Source organism: Podarcis gaigeae (assembly GCF_964106915.1).
Source record: "Podarcis gaigeae genome assembly, chromosome: 2".
Lineage (NCBI taxonomy): Eukaryota > Metazoa > Chordata > Lepidosauria > Squamata > Lacertidae > Podarcis > Podarcis gaigeae.
The window spans coordinates 112,322,104-112,334,944 of record NC_139679.1 but is presented as its reverse complement, the minus strand read 5'-3'; the positions used below and the strand labels follow the sequence as shown (position 1 = coordinate 112,334,944).

Here is a 12,841-nt window from a genome sequence, read left to right as displayed (position 1 = left end):
CCCCAAACCCCTCACCTCCCTCCAAGATCCCCTAAAAAAAGACGCCAGACCTACCGGGCAGGTTTCAGCCGCAGGAATTGACTCAGAAGCAGCTCACCTGTCGCGGAGGAGAAGCCCCGGGAATGAGAGGGGAGGGGGGAGCCCACCACGCAGCGCCTCCTTTACAATCTATCCTCCCACGCCTCGGCCAAGCGGGGGGGGGGGGGGTTGGGGTGTTGGTCTTGTTGCCTCCGCGGGCGCCGCCCCTCTGCCGGGACACCGGATCTCCCGCCCCTATTAATAGAGGGCAAGAAGAAGTAGGTACGATGCCAACCGGTGCCGCTGCCGCTGCAGTCACGGGCTATAATTACAGCGCACGTGAACGGAGGAGGAAGGGAGAGTGGGAGGGAAAGGGCGGGGCGCGCGGATCAAGCCCCCGGGTCCTGCCTGGGGGACCCAGGCGTCCGGGATTGCCCCCCCCCTCTTAAAATCCACCCGCCTCCCCGAGCGAGGCTCTCCACCGGTTTTTATTTTTTCTGGATGCGCCCTTAGAAGATCCTGCAGGTGCAATGCGCGTTCCCCAGGCATCGCTTCTCCCAAGGACTAGCCGGCCGGGGTTTCTGGTTAAAGCGCAAGAGCAAGGCCCGCGGGGGGCGGGGATGGAAAATTTGGCCCCCTGGTGATCCCGCAGACCCGGGCTGTGAAACTCTCCACCACCCCAGCTGACCTATTAAATGCTCGGCCCCGTCCCGCGTACACAGTCTTACAAAGAGGTGTTTGTTTGTTTTTTGCACGGGAGCGCTTATTCCCAGTAATCCCAAGAACTGCACGTCTCCTTCTCCTTCCCCTCCAAATAATTAAAATAATCCAGTAATTCAAGGGAAGGGCAAGAGGGTGGCAGTCCTCCATATGCAACCGTGGACTGGCCTTGCAGTTGAAATTTAGGCCCCGTCTACATTCATTCATTCATTTAATACATGGAGGAGGTTGGAGGATGGATGGGGGCTAACAGATTGAGGTTGAATCCTGACAAGACAGAAGTACTGTTTTGGGGGGACAGGGGGCGGGCAGGTGTGGGGGATTCCCTGGTCCTGAATGGGGTAACTGTGCCCCTGAAGGACCAGGTACGCAGCCTGGGAGTCATTTTGGACTCTCAGCTGTCCATGGAGGCGCAGGTCAAATCTGTATCCAGGGCAGCTGTCTACCAGCTCCATCTGGTACGTAGGCTGAGACCCTATCTGCCTGCGGACTGTCTCGCCAGAGTGGTGCATGCTCTAGTTATCTCCCGCTTGGACTACTGCAATGCGCTCTACGTGGGGCTACCTTTGAAGGTGACCCGGAAACTGCAATTAATCCAGAATGCGGCAGCTAGACTGGTGACTGGGACTGGCCGCCGAGACCATATAACACTGATCCTGAAAGACCTACATTGGCTTCCAGTATGTTTCAGAGCACAATTCAAAGTGTTGGTGCTGACCTTTAAAGCCCTAAACGGCCTCGGTCCTGTATACCTGAAGGAGTGTCTCCACCTCCATCATTCAGCCTGGACACTGAGATCCAGCGCCGAGGGCCTTTTGGCGGTTCCTTCATTGCGAGAAGTGAGGTTACAGGGAACCTTCTTGGTAGTGGCGCCCACCCTGTGTTCCACCCTTCAGATGTGAAGGAAATAAGCAGATATCCTATCTTTAAAAGACATCTGAAGACAGCCCTGTTTAGGGAAGTTTTTAATATTTAAATCTGTATTGTTTTTAACACTTGATTGGGAGCCGCCCAGAATGGCTGGGGAAACTCAGCCAGATGGGCAGGGTATGTAAGGATGTATGGATGTATGGATGTATGGATGTATGTATAAATAAATAAATATTATATTATATTACATGGGTGTAACTGGGGGCGGGGCAGGGAAGGGCAGCTGCCCCCCACTCAATCAATAACATTCAATAAAAAGACATAGCAATCTGAGGTTCTGCCCCCACTCCTTAACAAAAGGCCCCCCCCAAAAAAAACCCTGGCTACGCCCATGATTTAATATACCAACCATTGCCTTCTGAGGATCTCAACGTTGTATACACAGTTCTCCTCACAACAACCCTGTGAGGAAAATTAGGCTAAGAGATGGCGACTGACCCAAAGTCCCCCAGCGATGCTTCATGGCCTAGCAGAGGATTCGAACCCTGGTCTCCCAGGCCTAGCCCAACACTTAACCATTACGCTACACTGGCATAATGGTAGCATCGTACCCCTTCTGCCTCCCCCCTCACACAAAAAGCTTGGGAACTGTAGTTTGTTAATCATGCTGAGAGCTGTTACAAGGCCCATGCACACACAATTCCCTTCCGCAGGCCCGTGAGGAGACCACCTCAGCCGACAAGATGCGCAGGGGCTGCAGATCTGGCCTCCAAGGAATTGCCACCTGCTGCTGATGCCGCCATTACTAAGGTTTTAGCGACGCCTGTGGTGCACTCCTTGGAGACTGGATCTGTGCCACCTCCACAGCAGCCTTAGGGGCTGTTTTCCTCCCAACTCTGGCAGGGATGCCCTCTGGGGTATCCTGGGCTCTGCGCCCACCTGGTGGGATTCAGAGCAGTTCACTAACCCCCCACCCCATAATAGCCTTTGATTCCCACTTCAACCACAGTATAGGCCAGGATATGGGTGGTTTGAGTTCCACCACCCTTTTTTTAAAAAAAATTAATTTATACTTTTCAGATATTTACATTTCACTGATTTTACAATCATTTTGACATTTTCAAACTTGGCTTCCTTCCCCCTTTCTGCAATTCCTTAAATTTTCAATGTATTATGCATATCCATATCCAAATTCACTTAACTTACTCATTTATTTATCTTCTTTAAATATATACTCTTATGTAACTGCAGGTTATTACAATAATCCTGCTAGTGTTTTTATCTGTTTACAATTTATTTGTAAATATTCAATAAACCATTTCTACTCTTTTATAAAAAGTTTGTTACCTTGATTTCTTATTTTTTCTCTCTTTTTAAAAAACAATGTTTATTGAATGAATTTATGTTACAAACAACAATTATTCTTATTCTTCTGGTAAGTTTCGCCATTTTTGCGTATTCCATAAGTTTTTGTATCTATTCTTCCTTTGCTGGGACTTCTTCTTCTTTCCATTTTTGGGCAAGTAACATTCTTCCTGTTAGTCACATACATGAATAAGTTTCTATACAGTTTAGGTAGTTCTGTCCCTATAATTCCCAAGAGAGAGACTTCTGGTTGTTGTTTTTTACAAACGTTATTTTGAACATCTTTTTCATTTCATTGTATATCATTTCCCAGTAAGCCTTACGAGTTCCACACACACACACCCCTTGTTCCGGATGTGTGTTTTTATTCCCAGCTTGTTCCCCTTCTTCCCTGGCCATTTTGTGGTCTGCCTCAGGTGTCAAAATGTATTGAGTCAGCCCTGATTTCCCTACCATTCCTGGGGATGGTTTCTCTTCTCAAGGAACAGCATCCTGGCATGGAAATTAGAGCAAGGTGGGTCTTATTTTCCCCAGAATACAGTGCTTCCCAGGTGTGTTTGTTAGAAAAGAGCCATTTTCAGAGTGTCAGAGCAGGCCGCAGTCAACTCCTGGCATCTTCAAGTAGGACTGGAAATGCTACCCCTGACTGAAACCCTGGCTAGCTGCTGCCAGCCAGTGTATGAAATCCTGAGCTAGGTGAACCAGTGGGCTGACTCTGGAAGCAGCTGGTCTCCCTAGGGAGTGAACAGGCCCTTGTGTGCTCACGAGGGCAATTTTTAAAAAAAGTACACCCAAGCATTCTCCATCACAGACACTCCTCTGCATTACGGCTAACCCACAAGAGAGCCTTTTTCACCCATCAGGGACAAGCTCCTTACGCATTAACCTAAGTGGTTTCTTGGCTCAGAAGATGGAACTGAGTCATGGTGGCAAGAAATTGAATGCTTTAAGGGGGCGTGGTGAGGGTGAGTTGTGAGAATAGCAGAGGAGACAGGACTAGCAGACAAGGAGGCATGAGCGCCCAACTTTTCTGGGGAACTCGGGCGATAAGATTTAGGTTTGGCTGTCAAGTTCGGTAAGGATGCGTGTGTGAGAACTTGAGTTCCCAAGCAGTTCCTGAGCTCTGCTTTTCACAGCACCTGGAACTGCATTTGCAAATTTTTATAGCCCTGCTGTGCAAAGTTTCGCCAACTATCTAATTCCGCCACACAAAGTTTAAGGGCACAGCTACAGAAGCAGAATAATTATGGAGCAATTCAGAAACCCTATTTCACCTTGCTGAGATACATATATGTGTGTGTATCTTGCTATTAGAAATGCTTAGGGCAATTCAAAAGCTCTTCAGCTGGCATGTGAATGTACTCAGGAGAGAGAGACGTGATTAAACATTTGAAAGTTTTGAGGACCGGCACATTCCTGAGTGGATAAACTTACCACAGGTTCACGGGCAGAGGATGGGACAGGCAGAGCCTTTTAGCTAAAATTGGAGGTGAGGGGAAAGGATAGACTTCTGCAAATATCTTAAGGGCTGTCACATGGAAGGCGGAGCAAGCTGGTTTTCCTCTCCTCTGGAGAGTCGGAACTGAAACAATGGCTTCAAGTTACAAGAAAGAGATTCTGGCGAAACATCGGGAAGAACTTTCTGAGAGTTAAGAGCTCTTTGACAGTGGGACGGACTCCCTTTGGAAGGTGGTGGACTCTCCTTCCTTGGAGGTTTTTAAGCAGAGGTTGGAGGACCATCTGTCAGGGATGCTTTAGTTGAGATGCCTGCATAGCAGGGGGCTGGACTAGATGACCCTCGGGGTCCCTCCCAATGTCTAGGGAAAGCACATCATGCTGAACCACCATTTCACTATGCCTTTTGCAGCACATTCTTAAAGAGGTCATATTTTGGGATGTTTTGGTGTAGGAGGGACTGCTTCACCACCAGAATAATTATTTCTGTTCTGTTATGCAGCACCAGAAGAGGTTTTTAAACATGTTATAAGCTTCTTGAAGAGCTCTGGGTAACAAGCGACTAACACGTCTAATTATAATAACAGCAGCAATAAGATTACATAGAAATGCTATACAAGTTCAACCAAGGTCGGTGGGGGGGGGAGACACACCAAGAACACCATGTGCGAATTTGCCATTAGGACTGTGTGTGCATCACAGTTAGGAAGTAGGCATAAAAGCAAAAGCAAAATGTCCCCTGTTCAACAAAAAAAAAATAAGTGTCTAGTCTTTTAGGACTGCAAAATATATGCCTGAAGTATATAGGGAACGGACTCCGCCTTCTTAAAGAGGTGGATGAGTTAAGATGACCAGGGTTTCAGTAAAAATTACACATGCACTAATGCGGGGAACCTATGCAAATTTGTATGGTTTATAGTGAATTGTACTGTTCTTGGTAATTAAGTGCAGAAATAAATTAAGCATGGTCTTGACTCAACTCCAAACAGATCCACAGCATCGACTCCAATCCTATACAGAGCAGTAATGCTGAAATGAATGAACCTAAGTTAGCCATGTCCATTAGCTTCAATGGGTTTACTCTGAGTAGGACGAGCCCTGTCTACCTTTGATTGAGCTCTCCATATTTTATTACCCTTTGTTTGATTGCAGGTGGATGTACAAACCAACTCCACTAAACCTTTGCGTCTGAACGCTCTGCGACATCGATGGCCCATTCACACATTCGGAGTCATCACTTGAAGGCTGCAGCAAACAAGTGGCCAGTGCCAACATGTGAACCTGCCAGCAGACCCAAAGGGCTAGGTTGGCCATGCCTTGCATTCGCTTGCTTCTTTACACACCAATGACACCGCAACCTTCTAACTCAGCAAAATATTTTAATGTCTCTGCAGAAAATAGAATAAACCAAGGAGAGCTGAACCGAAGACGAGCCTTCTTTTCTCAAGGTAAAAGGGCTTAACGTTCTCCTCTACCTTCCTCCCACCCCTTAGGATCAACGTATTCAGAGCATCTTCTTGAAGTTCTCAATGGCTTCTTCTGACTTCCGCAATTCAGTCTCGCTTTGTTTCAGCTGGGGAAAGGGGGGGGGAAACCGAACAATTTCTTTTTCATCGTTCCTCCCCATTCCTAGAATGGGCACCACAAGCTACCTGGGGTCCTTGATGACGCAGCGTCAATGTGAGCAAAACAGATGTGCGAGGGAAGCGTAAGCAACACACTTTTATTTAATTAAAATGGCTGAGACTAATGGCCTGGCAAGATCCTAAAACCCAAGCGAGAAATCCTAGGGCAGGCTTCCTCAACCTCGTCCCTCCGGATGTTTTGAGACTACAATTCCCATCATCCCTGACCGCTGGTCCTGCTAGCTAGGGATGATGGGAGTTGTAGGCCAAAAACATCTGGAAGGCCGAGGTTGAGGAAGGCTGTCCTAGGGAGTAGGAAGCCTGTTGAAAGCTACCGTTCAGCGCAGGAAAGCTTGAGGAGCCACAGTAAGCAGGTTTGCAATTTGGGAGTCTCCCAGATGCCGTTTAGCATCGGGTTACAGTGGCAGCAGTGGCTGGGGGGCATTTGCGCAGCTGAGACGGGTGAGCTGCCTGCACCTCTTTTTTGAGGAAGTCAGATGCAGCTGCACGCCTTCGCCCTAAGGTTGGGAACCTCAGGTCTGCTAGTCAAATGCAGCCCTCTTAAACCTCTGATCCCAGCCCTTGGGATTCTCCCTAGGCCCCACCCCTAGCCGGTTCTGCTCTGTGCCCTCGTAGATTCATAGAATTGTAGAGTCGAAAGGGACCACAAGGATCATCTGGTCCAATTCCCTGTATTGCAGGAATCTCCTGCCCAACATGGGGCTCAAACCCACAACCCTGAGATTGCAAGTCCCACGCTCTACCGACAAAGCTATCCCAAATGCTCTGCGCTCGGCTGGGATGTGCTGTTGAACTGGGACAATCCCCAGATGGAGAAGTGTGCAAGGGGGCATTCGGGCCCCACAAGACCGACCCCAAGGGAACGTGGCCCTCGGGCCAATTCCCCATCTCTCTCTGCCTTACTCCCATCCAGGTTGGATTACTGCAACACATTCAACAAGGGGATTTCCTTTAGAGAGTCTGGAAAGCTCCACTGGGAAGCAGAACGTGCGTGGGGAACATTGGCTGCCCGGGTGCTGCCGAACCACAACTCCCATCAGCCCTAGCAAGCATGGACGGCGAGTCATGCAGGATGATGGGAGTTGTAGTTCAGCGACACCTGGAGGGCCAAAGGTTGCTGGTCCAGAATGAAGAGGCAAGGGTGTTCATGGGCCTAACCTGCAACGCCTGCACTGGCAACCAACTTTCTTGCGGTCACAATTCAAGGCCTTTAAAAAGCCCTCAATGGCTTTGGCTCAGGCGACGGCAGCAGGAACGTTGCTCGTCACTAGAGCCCCGGAGGCGTTGCCTATGCAACTTTCAGAGGGATGGGGGGGGGGGCGGTTTTCCTTACCTTGGCTGCATCCGCCTCCTGGACCTTGGCAGGCACTTTGGCAGCGTAATCCGGGCTGCCCATGCGCTCCTGCAGCCGAAGGATTTGCTTCTGCAGCTCTGCTTTTTTGCTCACCAGTTTGGAAATCTCCTTCTCGGCATCGATCAAGCCCTGGCACAGGAGGATGGAAAAGTACAGGGGAGTGGGGGGAAATGCAGAGTGCATTTTAATTAATGGACAGCAGGGAGAGTCTCTCTCTCTCTCTCTCGGCCTCCATCGACCGACACGACACAAATGCCCCTACCTCCAAAAATAAGATACAGATCCCCACTAGTGAATACTGTACTAAAGAGTATCCACGCACAGGTTAATCAACAAAGCATGCACTGAAATCTATTAGTTTTCAGAAAAGAGTCCTAGTCCTTGTGGATTATTTCTTTTTTAAGAAAAGCTCAGAAAGCATGGCTGCCATCTGTTTCAGAAATGTATTATTTGTAATTAACAGCCATCAAAACAGCACTGAACAGCTTATTCTTCCTAACAGCTTATTCTTCCTATGGCTTGAGCAATGTTTACCAAACTTGGGTCTCCAGCTGTTTTTGGACTACAACTCCCATCATCCCTAGCTAGCAGGACCAGTGGTCTGGGACGATGGGAATTGTAGTCCAAAAACAGCTGTTTGGGAAACATTGGGCTACCAGGCATGGCCAAACTTGGCCCTCCAGCTGTTTGGGGACTACAACTCTTATCATCCTTAGCTAACAGGACCTGTGGTCAGGGATGATGGGAACTGTAGTCCCAAAACAGCTGGAGGGCCAAGAAGACAGAGTTAGGCAACAGAGTGAGGTGACAGGGAATAGTGGTGGTTGCTGGTGGGAGAGACCGGAGAGCTGGGCTGTAGCTGATGCCAGAGCCCTAAACTCGCTGGCTGGTCGCGCAGGTGACGTTGCGTACCTTGAGCAGAAGATGGACGGTGCATTTGTCAGAAGCGATGGCCACGGCACAACCAGGAGGGGGCGCTTGCCCAGGCTCCAGAACCAGCACTTGGTTGGAGGAGCTGAGAGTCCGGATGTAGCTGGAGCAGCAAGATACGGACCGTGCTGTTCCGGGATCCAGGCACTGCAGGTAACCTGGGAAGTGGAGGGAGAGGAGGTCAGAGCTGGAGAAATGGAGATGCTGGCCTGTCTGAACCTCCCTTGGCTTTTGCGGCTGATGTTCCTTGCAGGGCTGGCTCTACCCTTCGATTCCTCCTCCCTCAGGACCTCTTAGATCCCCTTTTCCATCCCTTGGTCAAATTAGGAACCCTGTTCTATCTGGAGACGCCAGGGACTGAACCCAGGACTTTCTGCGTGCAAAGCCACTGCTCTGCCACTGAGCCACAGGTCTTCTTTGAGTTCGAATCCCTGCTCAGCTAGGCATCCTGCAGTGTCCTGGAGCCAAGTAGCTGCATTCTCAGCCTCACTCTGAGCCACAGGGCCCAAGCAACTGAGAAGCCACAACACACACGCTGATTTATTCCGCCTTAAGATTCTGCCGCGTGTTCAGGCTCTGAAGACCAATGGCAGCTTCCTTTGTTCCAAATGAAGACCCTTTCCCCCCTCTCCACTCACAGTCAGCTTTGGTCTTGGTGAGGTTGTAGTCCGCCCGGAGCGATCGAACAGCCCTAATGATGCTCAGCGCAAAGTCCACGGTGTGGTCCAAGCCCTCGTCCCTCCAGCAGTACTGGGGTAAGGCGGGAAAAAGGGTTAACAGTGCCCCGGTTTAAAGTGATGTTTTGGGTATCGCGAGTCAACAAATCAGAAGGGGATAAAGCAATGAAGTTGACCCAAAAAGAGACACTTCCTTTCCTGGTTTTGTAGGGAGAGGGACAGAAGGTTGAGCTTTCTTATATTATTATTCAGCCTTCGCGAACCTGGGGCTTTGGACTACACCTCCCATCAGCCCTCTGTGCTAGCTGTGACTGATGGGAACTGCGGTCCAGAACACCAGGGCTACTGAAGCTTCAGGAAGCCTTTCCCATCATCTACAGAGGATCGGTTTATGTATGATGAGACTTTGTTTCAGAGTTTGCCAAGTTGGTTTTACAGACTTACTTCAGCAGCCGAATGGAATCCGTTCCGGAAGTCTGTTCGACTTCCAAAACCAAGGTGTGGCTTCTAATTGGCTGCAGGAAGCTCCTGCGGCCAATCAGAAGCTATGGAAGCCGCGCTGGACGTTCAGGTTCCAAAGAACATTCGCAAACCGGAACACTCACTTCTGGGTTTGCGGCGTTCGGGAGCCAAAACGTACACGTGCCAAGGTGTTCGGCTCCCAAGTTAATGACTGTACTGTTATTCGCGCTTCCTTATTTTATTCTGTATTTCAAACTGCTCTGACGGCCTTATGCTGTGAAGCGGGCCTATAAACTTGTTCAATGACAGGATAGAAATGAAAAGGACTGGAGAGCGTCAGCTTGGCAAAGTGGCGTTATAATTGATTGAAGAACTTTAAGAAAAGAAAACGTGTAAATAAGAAGAGTTTGGATTTGATATCCCGCTTTATCACTACCCGAAGGAGTCTCAAAGCGGCTAACATTCTCCTTTCCCTTCCTCCCCCACAACAAACACTCTGTGAGGTGAGTGGGGCTGAGAGACTTCAGAGAAGTGTGACCGGCCCAAGGTCACCCAGCAGCTGCATGTGGAGGAGTGGAGACGCGAACCCGGTTCACCAGATTACGAGTCTACCGCTCTGAACCCCTACACCACACTGGTGTAACAACAATTTGTATGTTTTCTCTTTCTGTCGTTATTTTCCAGTAATTCATGCGCTTCTAAACTTTTGTTTCAAAACAAAGCTACACGATAAATATGAGCACATTGTTTCTAGGTTCAAGATTTCGCTTCACATTCCATTATGAACGGAAAGGTCCCTGCACCGCTACATCCCTGACTCTGTGAGCTTGAGGATTTACCTGCTCTGTGGAGGGGTAAGGAGTGACGCAGATGCTGGGGGGGTTGCTGGGGGACCGCCGGGGCAGCCGCTGGAACAGCTCCTCAGTGACGAAGGGCATGAAAGGGCTGAGAAGACGGAGTCCGGCATCCAAGCAGGTGTAGAGGACGTTCCGGGCCGTTTGGATCGCGGCCTCATCTGGGCTGGCAAACACAGGTTTCAGGCACTCCTGAGGGGGGCGGGATTCAAAAGGGCAGAAGTCAGGAACAAGGGCCACATTCCCTCGCAGGCCAGCTTCCGAGGGCCACATTCAGGTGGTGGGCGGGGCCAAAGTGGGCGAGCCAATGGGTGAGAAGAGAACCTGCCTTGCCATGGAAACACAAGCTTACAGGGCAATTAAAAAATAATGTTGGACTTTGACCAAGAGGGCTAGCAGACAAAGGGCAAATGAGCCGCCCCTCCTCTGCCACCCTGCCCACTCGCCTGCAAAGAACTCCATGCAATTCCGTGCACCTGTGGCGACCATGCAACTTCTGAAATGCAAGAACAGTCTTCACAGTGCGCCTGGGACAGTTAAAAATGTGCATTATGCGTCGGTATTACATCTGCACCTGTCTCTTCCTCCAAGAAGCTCAGGTCCTCAAAACAGCTCTGTCAAGTAGATCAGGGTACTATGGTATTATTGATGGGGTTGTGGTCTGCTCAGACTACTTTAAGTCTGCATGGTGAGCTTTGTGACTGAGCGCTGCTTTGCTGAACTGAGATTGCCACGTCCAAAAGTAAGACTCCAGGCAAGGAATGGGGAAGCTTTGGCCATTCAGATGTTGATGGACTCCAACTCCCATCAGCCCCGGCAGCAGGGCATGATGGGAGTTGTAGTCCCAACATTTCGTCTTGGAGTGCCACAGGCCTAATCTAGGCCCTCACACCCCCCCCCCCCGAATTACATTTTAACGTATTCTTGGTAGCAAAATGACAAAACAAAAATGAACTATCCACCAGCTGCAGATGTCACACCTCCCCAGAAGGGAAAAGGGGCAAAAAAGCTCAAAACAAAACCCTTCAGAAACCCCACTCACCAGGTAGACATCGCAGAGCTCATAGAGCCAGAAGTTGTAGATTGCTGTCGTGATGCCAGGGAAGTCATAGGCCTGGAATCCTGCATTGCACAGCTCCACAGCATGGCTCAAGCGACTCAGGATCCAGCGGTCGATGAGGCTCTCCGATCCACTGGGCTGAAAAAGGCATTTCCTGTTAAATAAGGAATCGTTCCCGGTGGCCCTTGTCTGAGGGCAGGACTTTGAGGCGGGAAAGCGAGAGGGCACATGATTATTTGCACATTGGAATTACCTGGGAGTTCTCAGAAACCAACAAAACACTGCCGTTTCTAAATGAATAATGCAATGTGTTAATTCCTAGGACTCCCGCCCCCGACCTTGGCGCACCCAAGCCTTATTCCTTCCACCAGCCTTCCTTCACGGAGCTCAGGGTGCCTCACAAGACTCCCCTCCGCTCCCCCCACTCCACTTTATCCTCACAACAACCCTGTGAGGTAGACTGGAATGAGAAATGACGACAGGCCTAACATCACCCTACGACAGGGGTCAGCAAACTTTTTCCGCAAGGGACCGGTCCACTGTCCCCCAGACCTTTGGGGGGGGCAGACTATCTTTTTTGGGGGGAATCCTCCCCCCCCGACTCTCCCCTCCCTTCTCTACAGCACCAGACGAGGCCCGGTGGCTGCTTACCTGTGCCTTGCGAGCAGCAGGGGCTGGCGGCGGTAGCGGAGGGACGATGAGGGCTGCTTAAAATGGCACTCAGCCAACCACAGCTCAACAAAGCCCAGCCCCCTTCCTCCTCCAGGCAGGGCGGGGAGAAGCCAGGAGGAGGGAGGGAGGAGGCGATGCCGCGGTTTGTGTGAGGGAGAGGGGGAGGAAGAGGCGCAGCCCGAATCATCAGAATCAGATCCACGCTGCAATTCCCAGACTGTCCGCAGACCGGATCCAGAAGGCAATTGGGCCGGATCCAGCCCTCGGGCCTTAGTTTGCCAACCCATGCACTACGAGCTTCACAGCTAAGAGGGGATTTGAAGCTGCGTTTTCCCTGACAGCACTCTCAACCCCTGTGCCGTACTGGATCTCCAAACCCTGCAGTCTGTGCTGAGCTCCAGGAGGCACTAAACGCCGCCCCCCCACACTTCCAAAAAAGATGGGGCAGGGGCGGGGTGGAGAGAATGGAGTAGGGAATAATTTGAAAAGAGGCTCACCTCTGGGCTGGACTGCGGCTTGAACCCGTCCCCGAGACCGCGGATGGCGAACTTGGTCGCGTTCCACAGCTTGTTGCAGAAATGGCGGTAGCCTAGGATGCGGTTCACGTCTAAGTTTATATCCCGTCCTGGAGGGAGCAGAGAATGTTGTGAAACACAAGCAGGAGAGGCACAAGAGCCCTTCTGCATCAAGGAAAGGGTCCACTGAAATTGAAATACTTTATTGTCACTTGTACAACTTGTATACAGCGAGATTACACG

At 50.3% G+C, this 12,841-nt stretch overlaps 2 protein-coding genes and 1 long non-coding RNA gene across 12 annotated transcripts in view; 1 reads left to right on the top strand and 2 right to left on the bottom strand.

Annotated features, from left to right (window-relative positions):
- VWA7 (von Willebrand factor A domain containing 7) overlaps nt 1-378 on the bottom strand; it is a 43,004-nt gene extending 42,626 nt beyond the window's left edge. For 2 of the 7 annotated variants that reach the window (XM_083723420.1, XM_083723414.1), the window contains exon 1: nt 55-376. The gene's annotated coding sequence lies outside the window, so the exon portion shown is untranslated. Of the gene's footprint in view, nt 1-54 lie in introns of all 7 variants that reach the window. The other 5 variants (XM_083723425.1, XM_083723413.1, XM_083723422.1 and 2 more) reach the window with 5 other exon arrangements.
- LOC310838262 lies at nt 212-5,855 on the top strand. 2 transcript variants are annotated; one of them, XR_014560864.1, is made up of 2 exons: nt 212-300; nt 5,581-5,855. It is a non-coding gene; the product is annotated as an uncharacterized lncRNA (long non-coding RNA). The 2 variants fall into 2 exon arrangements; XR_014560865.1 differs by lacking the exon at nt 212-300 and adding an exon at nt 3,843-4,048.
- The window catches only part of VARS1 (valyl-tRNA synthetase 1), a 37,264-nt gene continuing 30,213 nt past the window's right edge, over nt 5,791-12,841 (bottom strand). For all 3 annotated transcript variants that reach the window (XM_083723240.1, XM_083723242.1, XM_083723241.1), the window contains exons 25-31: nt 12,581-12,708; nt 11,394-11,549; nt 10,337-10,543; nt 8,997-9,108; nt 8,341-8,516; nt 7,408-7,557; nt 5,791-6,001 (exon numbers count right to left, since the gene is read on the bottom strand). In XM_083723240.1, the coding sequence (XP_083579366.1) occupies nt 5,933-6,001; nt 7,408-7,557; nt 8,341-8,516; nt 8,997-9,108; nt 10,337-10,543; nt 11,394-11,549; nt 12,581-12,708 (998 nt within the window). In that variant the 3' untranslated portion in view covers nt 5,791-5,932. The remainder of the gene's footprint in view (nt 6,002-7,407; nt 7,558-8,340; nt 8,517-8,996; nt 9,109-10,336; nt 10,544-11,393; nt 11,550-12,580; nt 12,709-12,841) is intronic.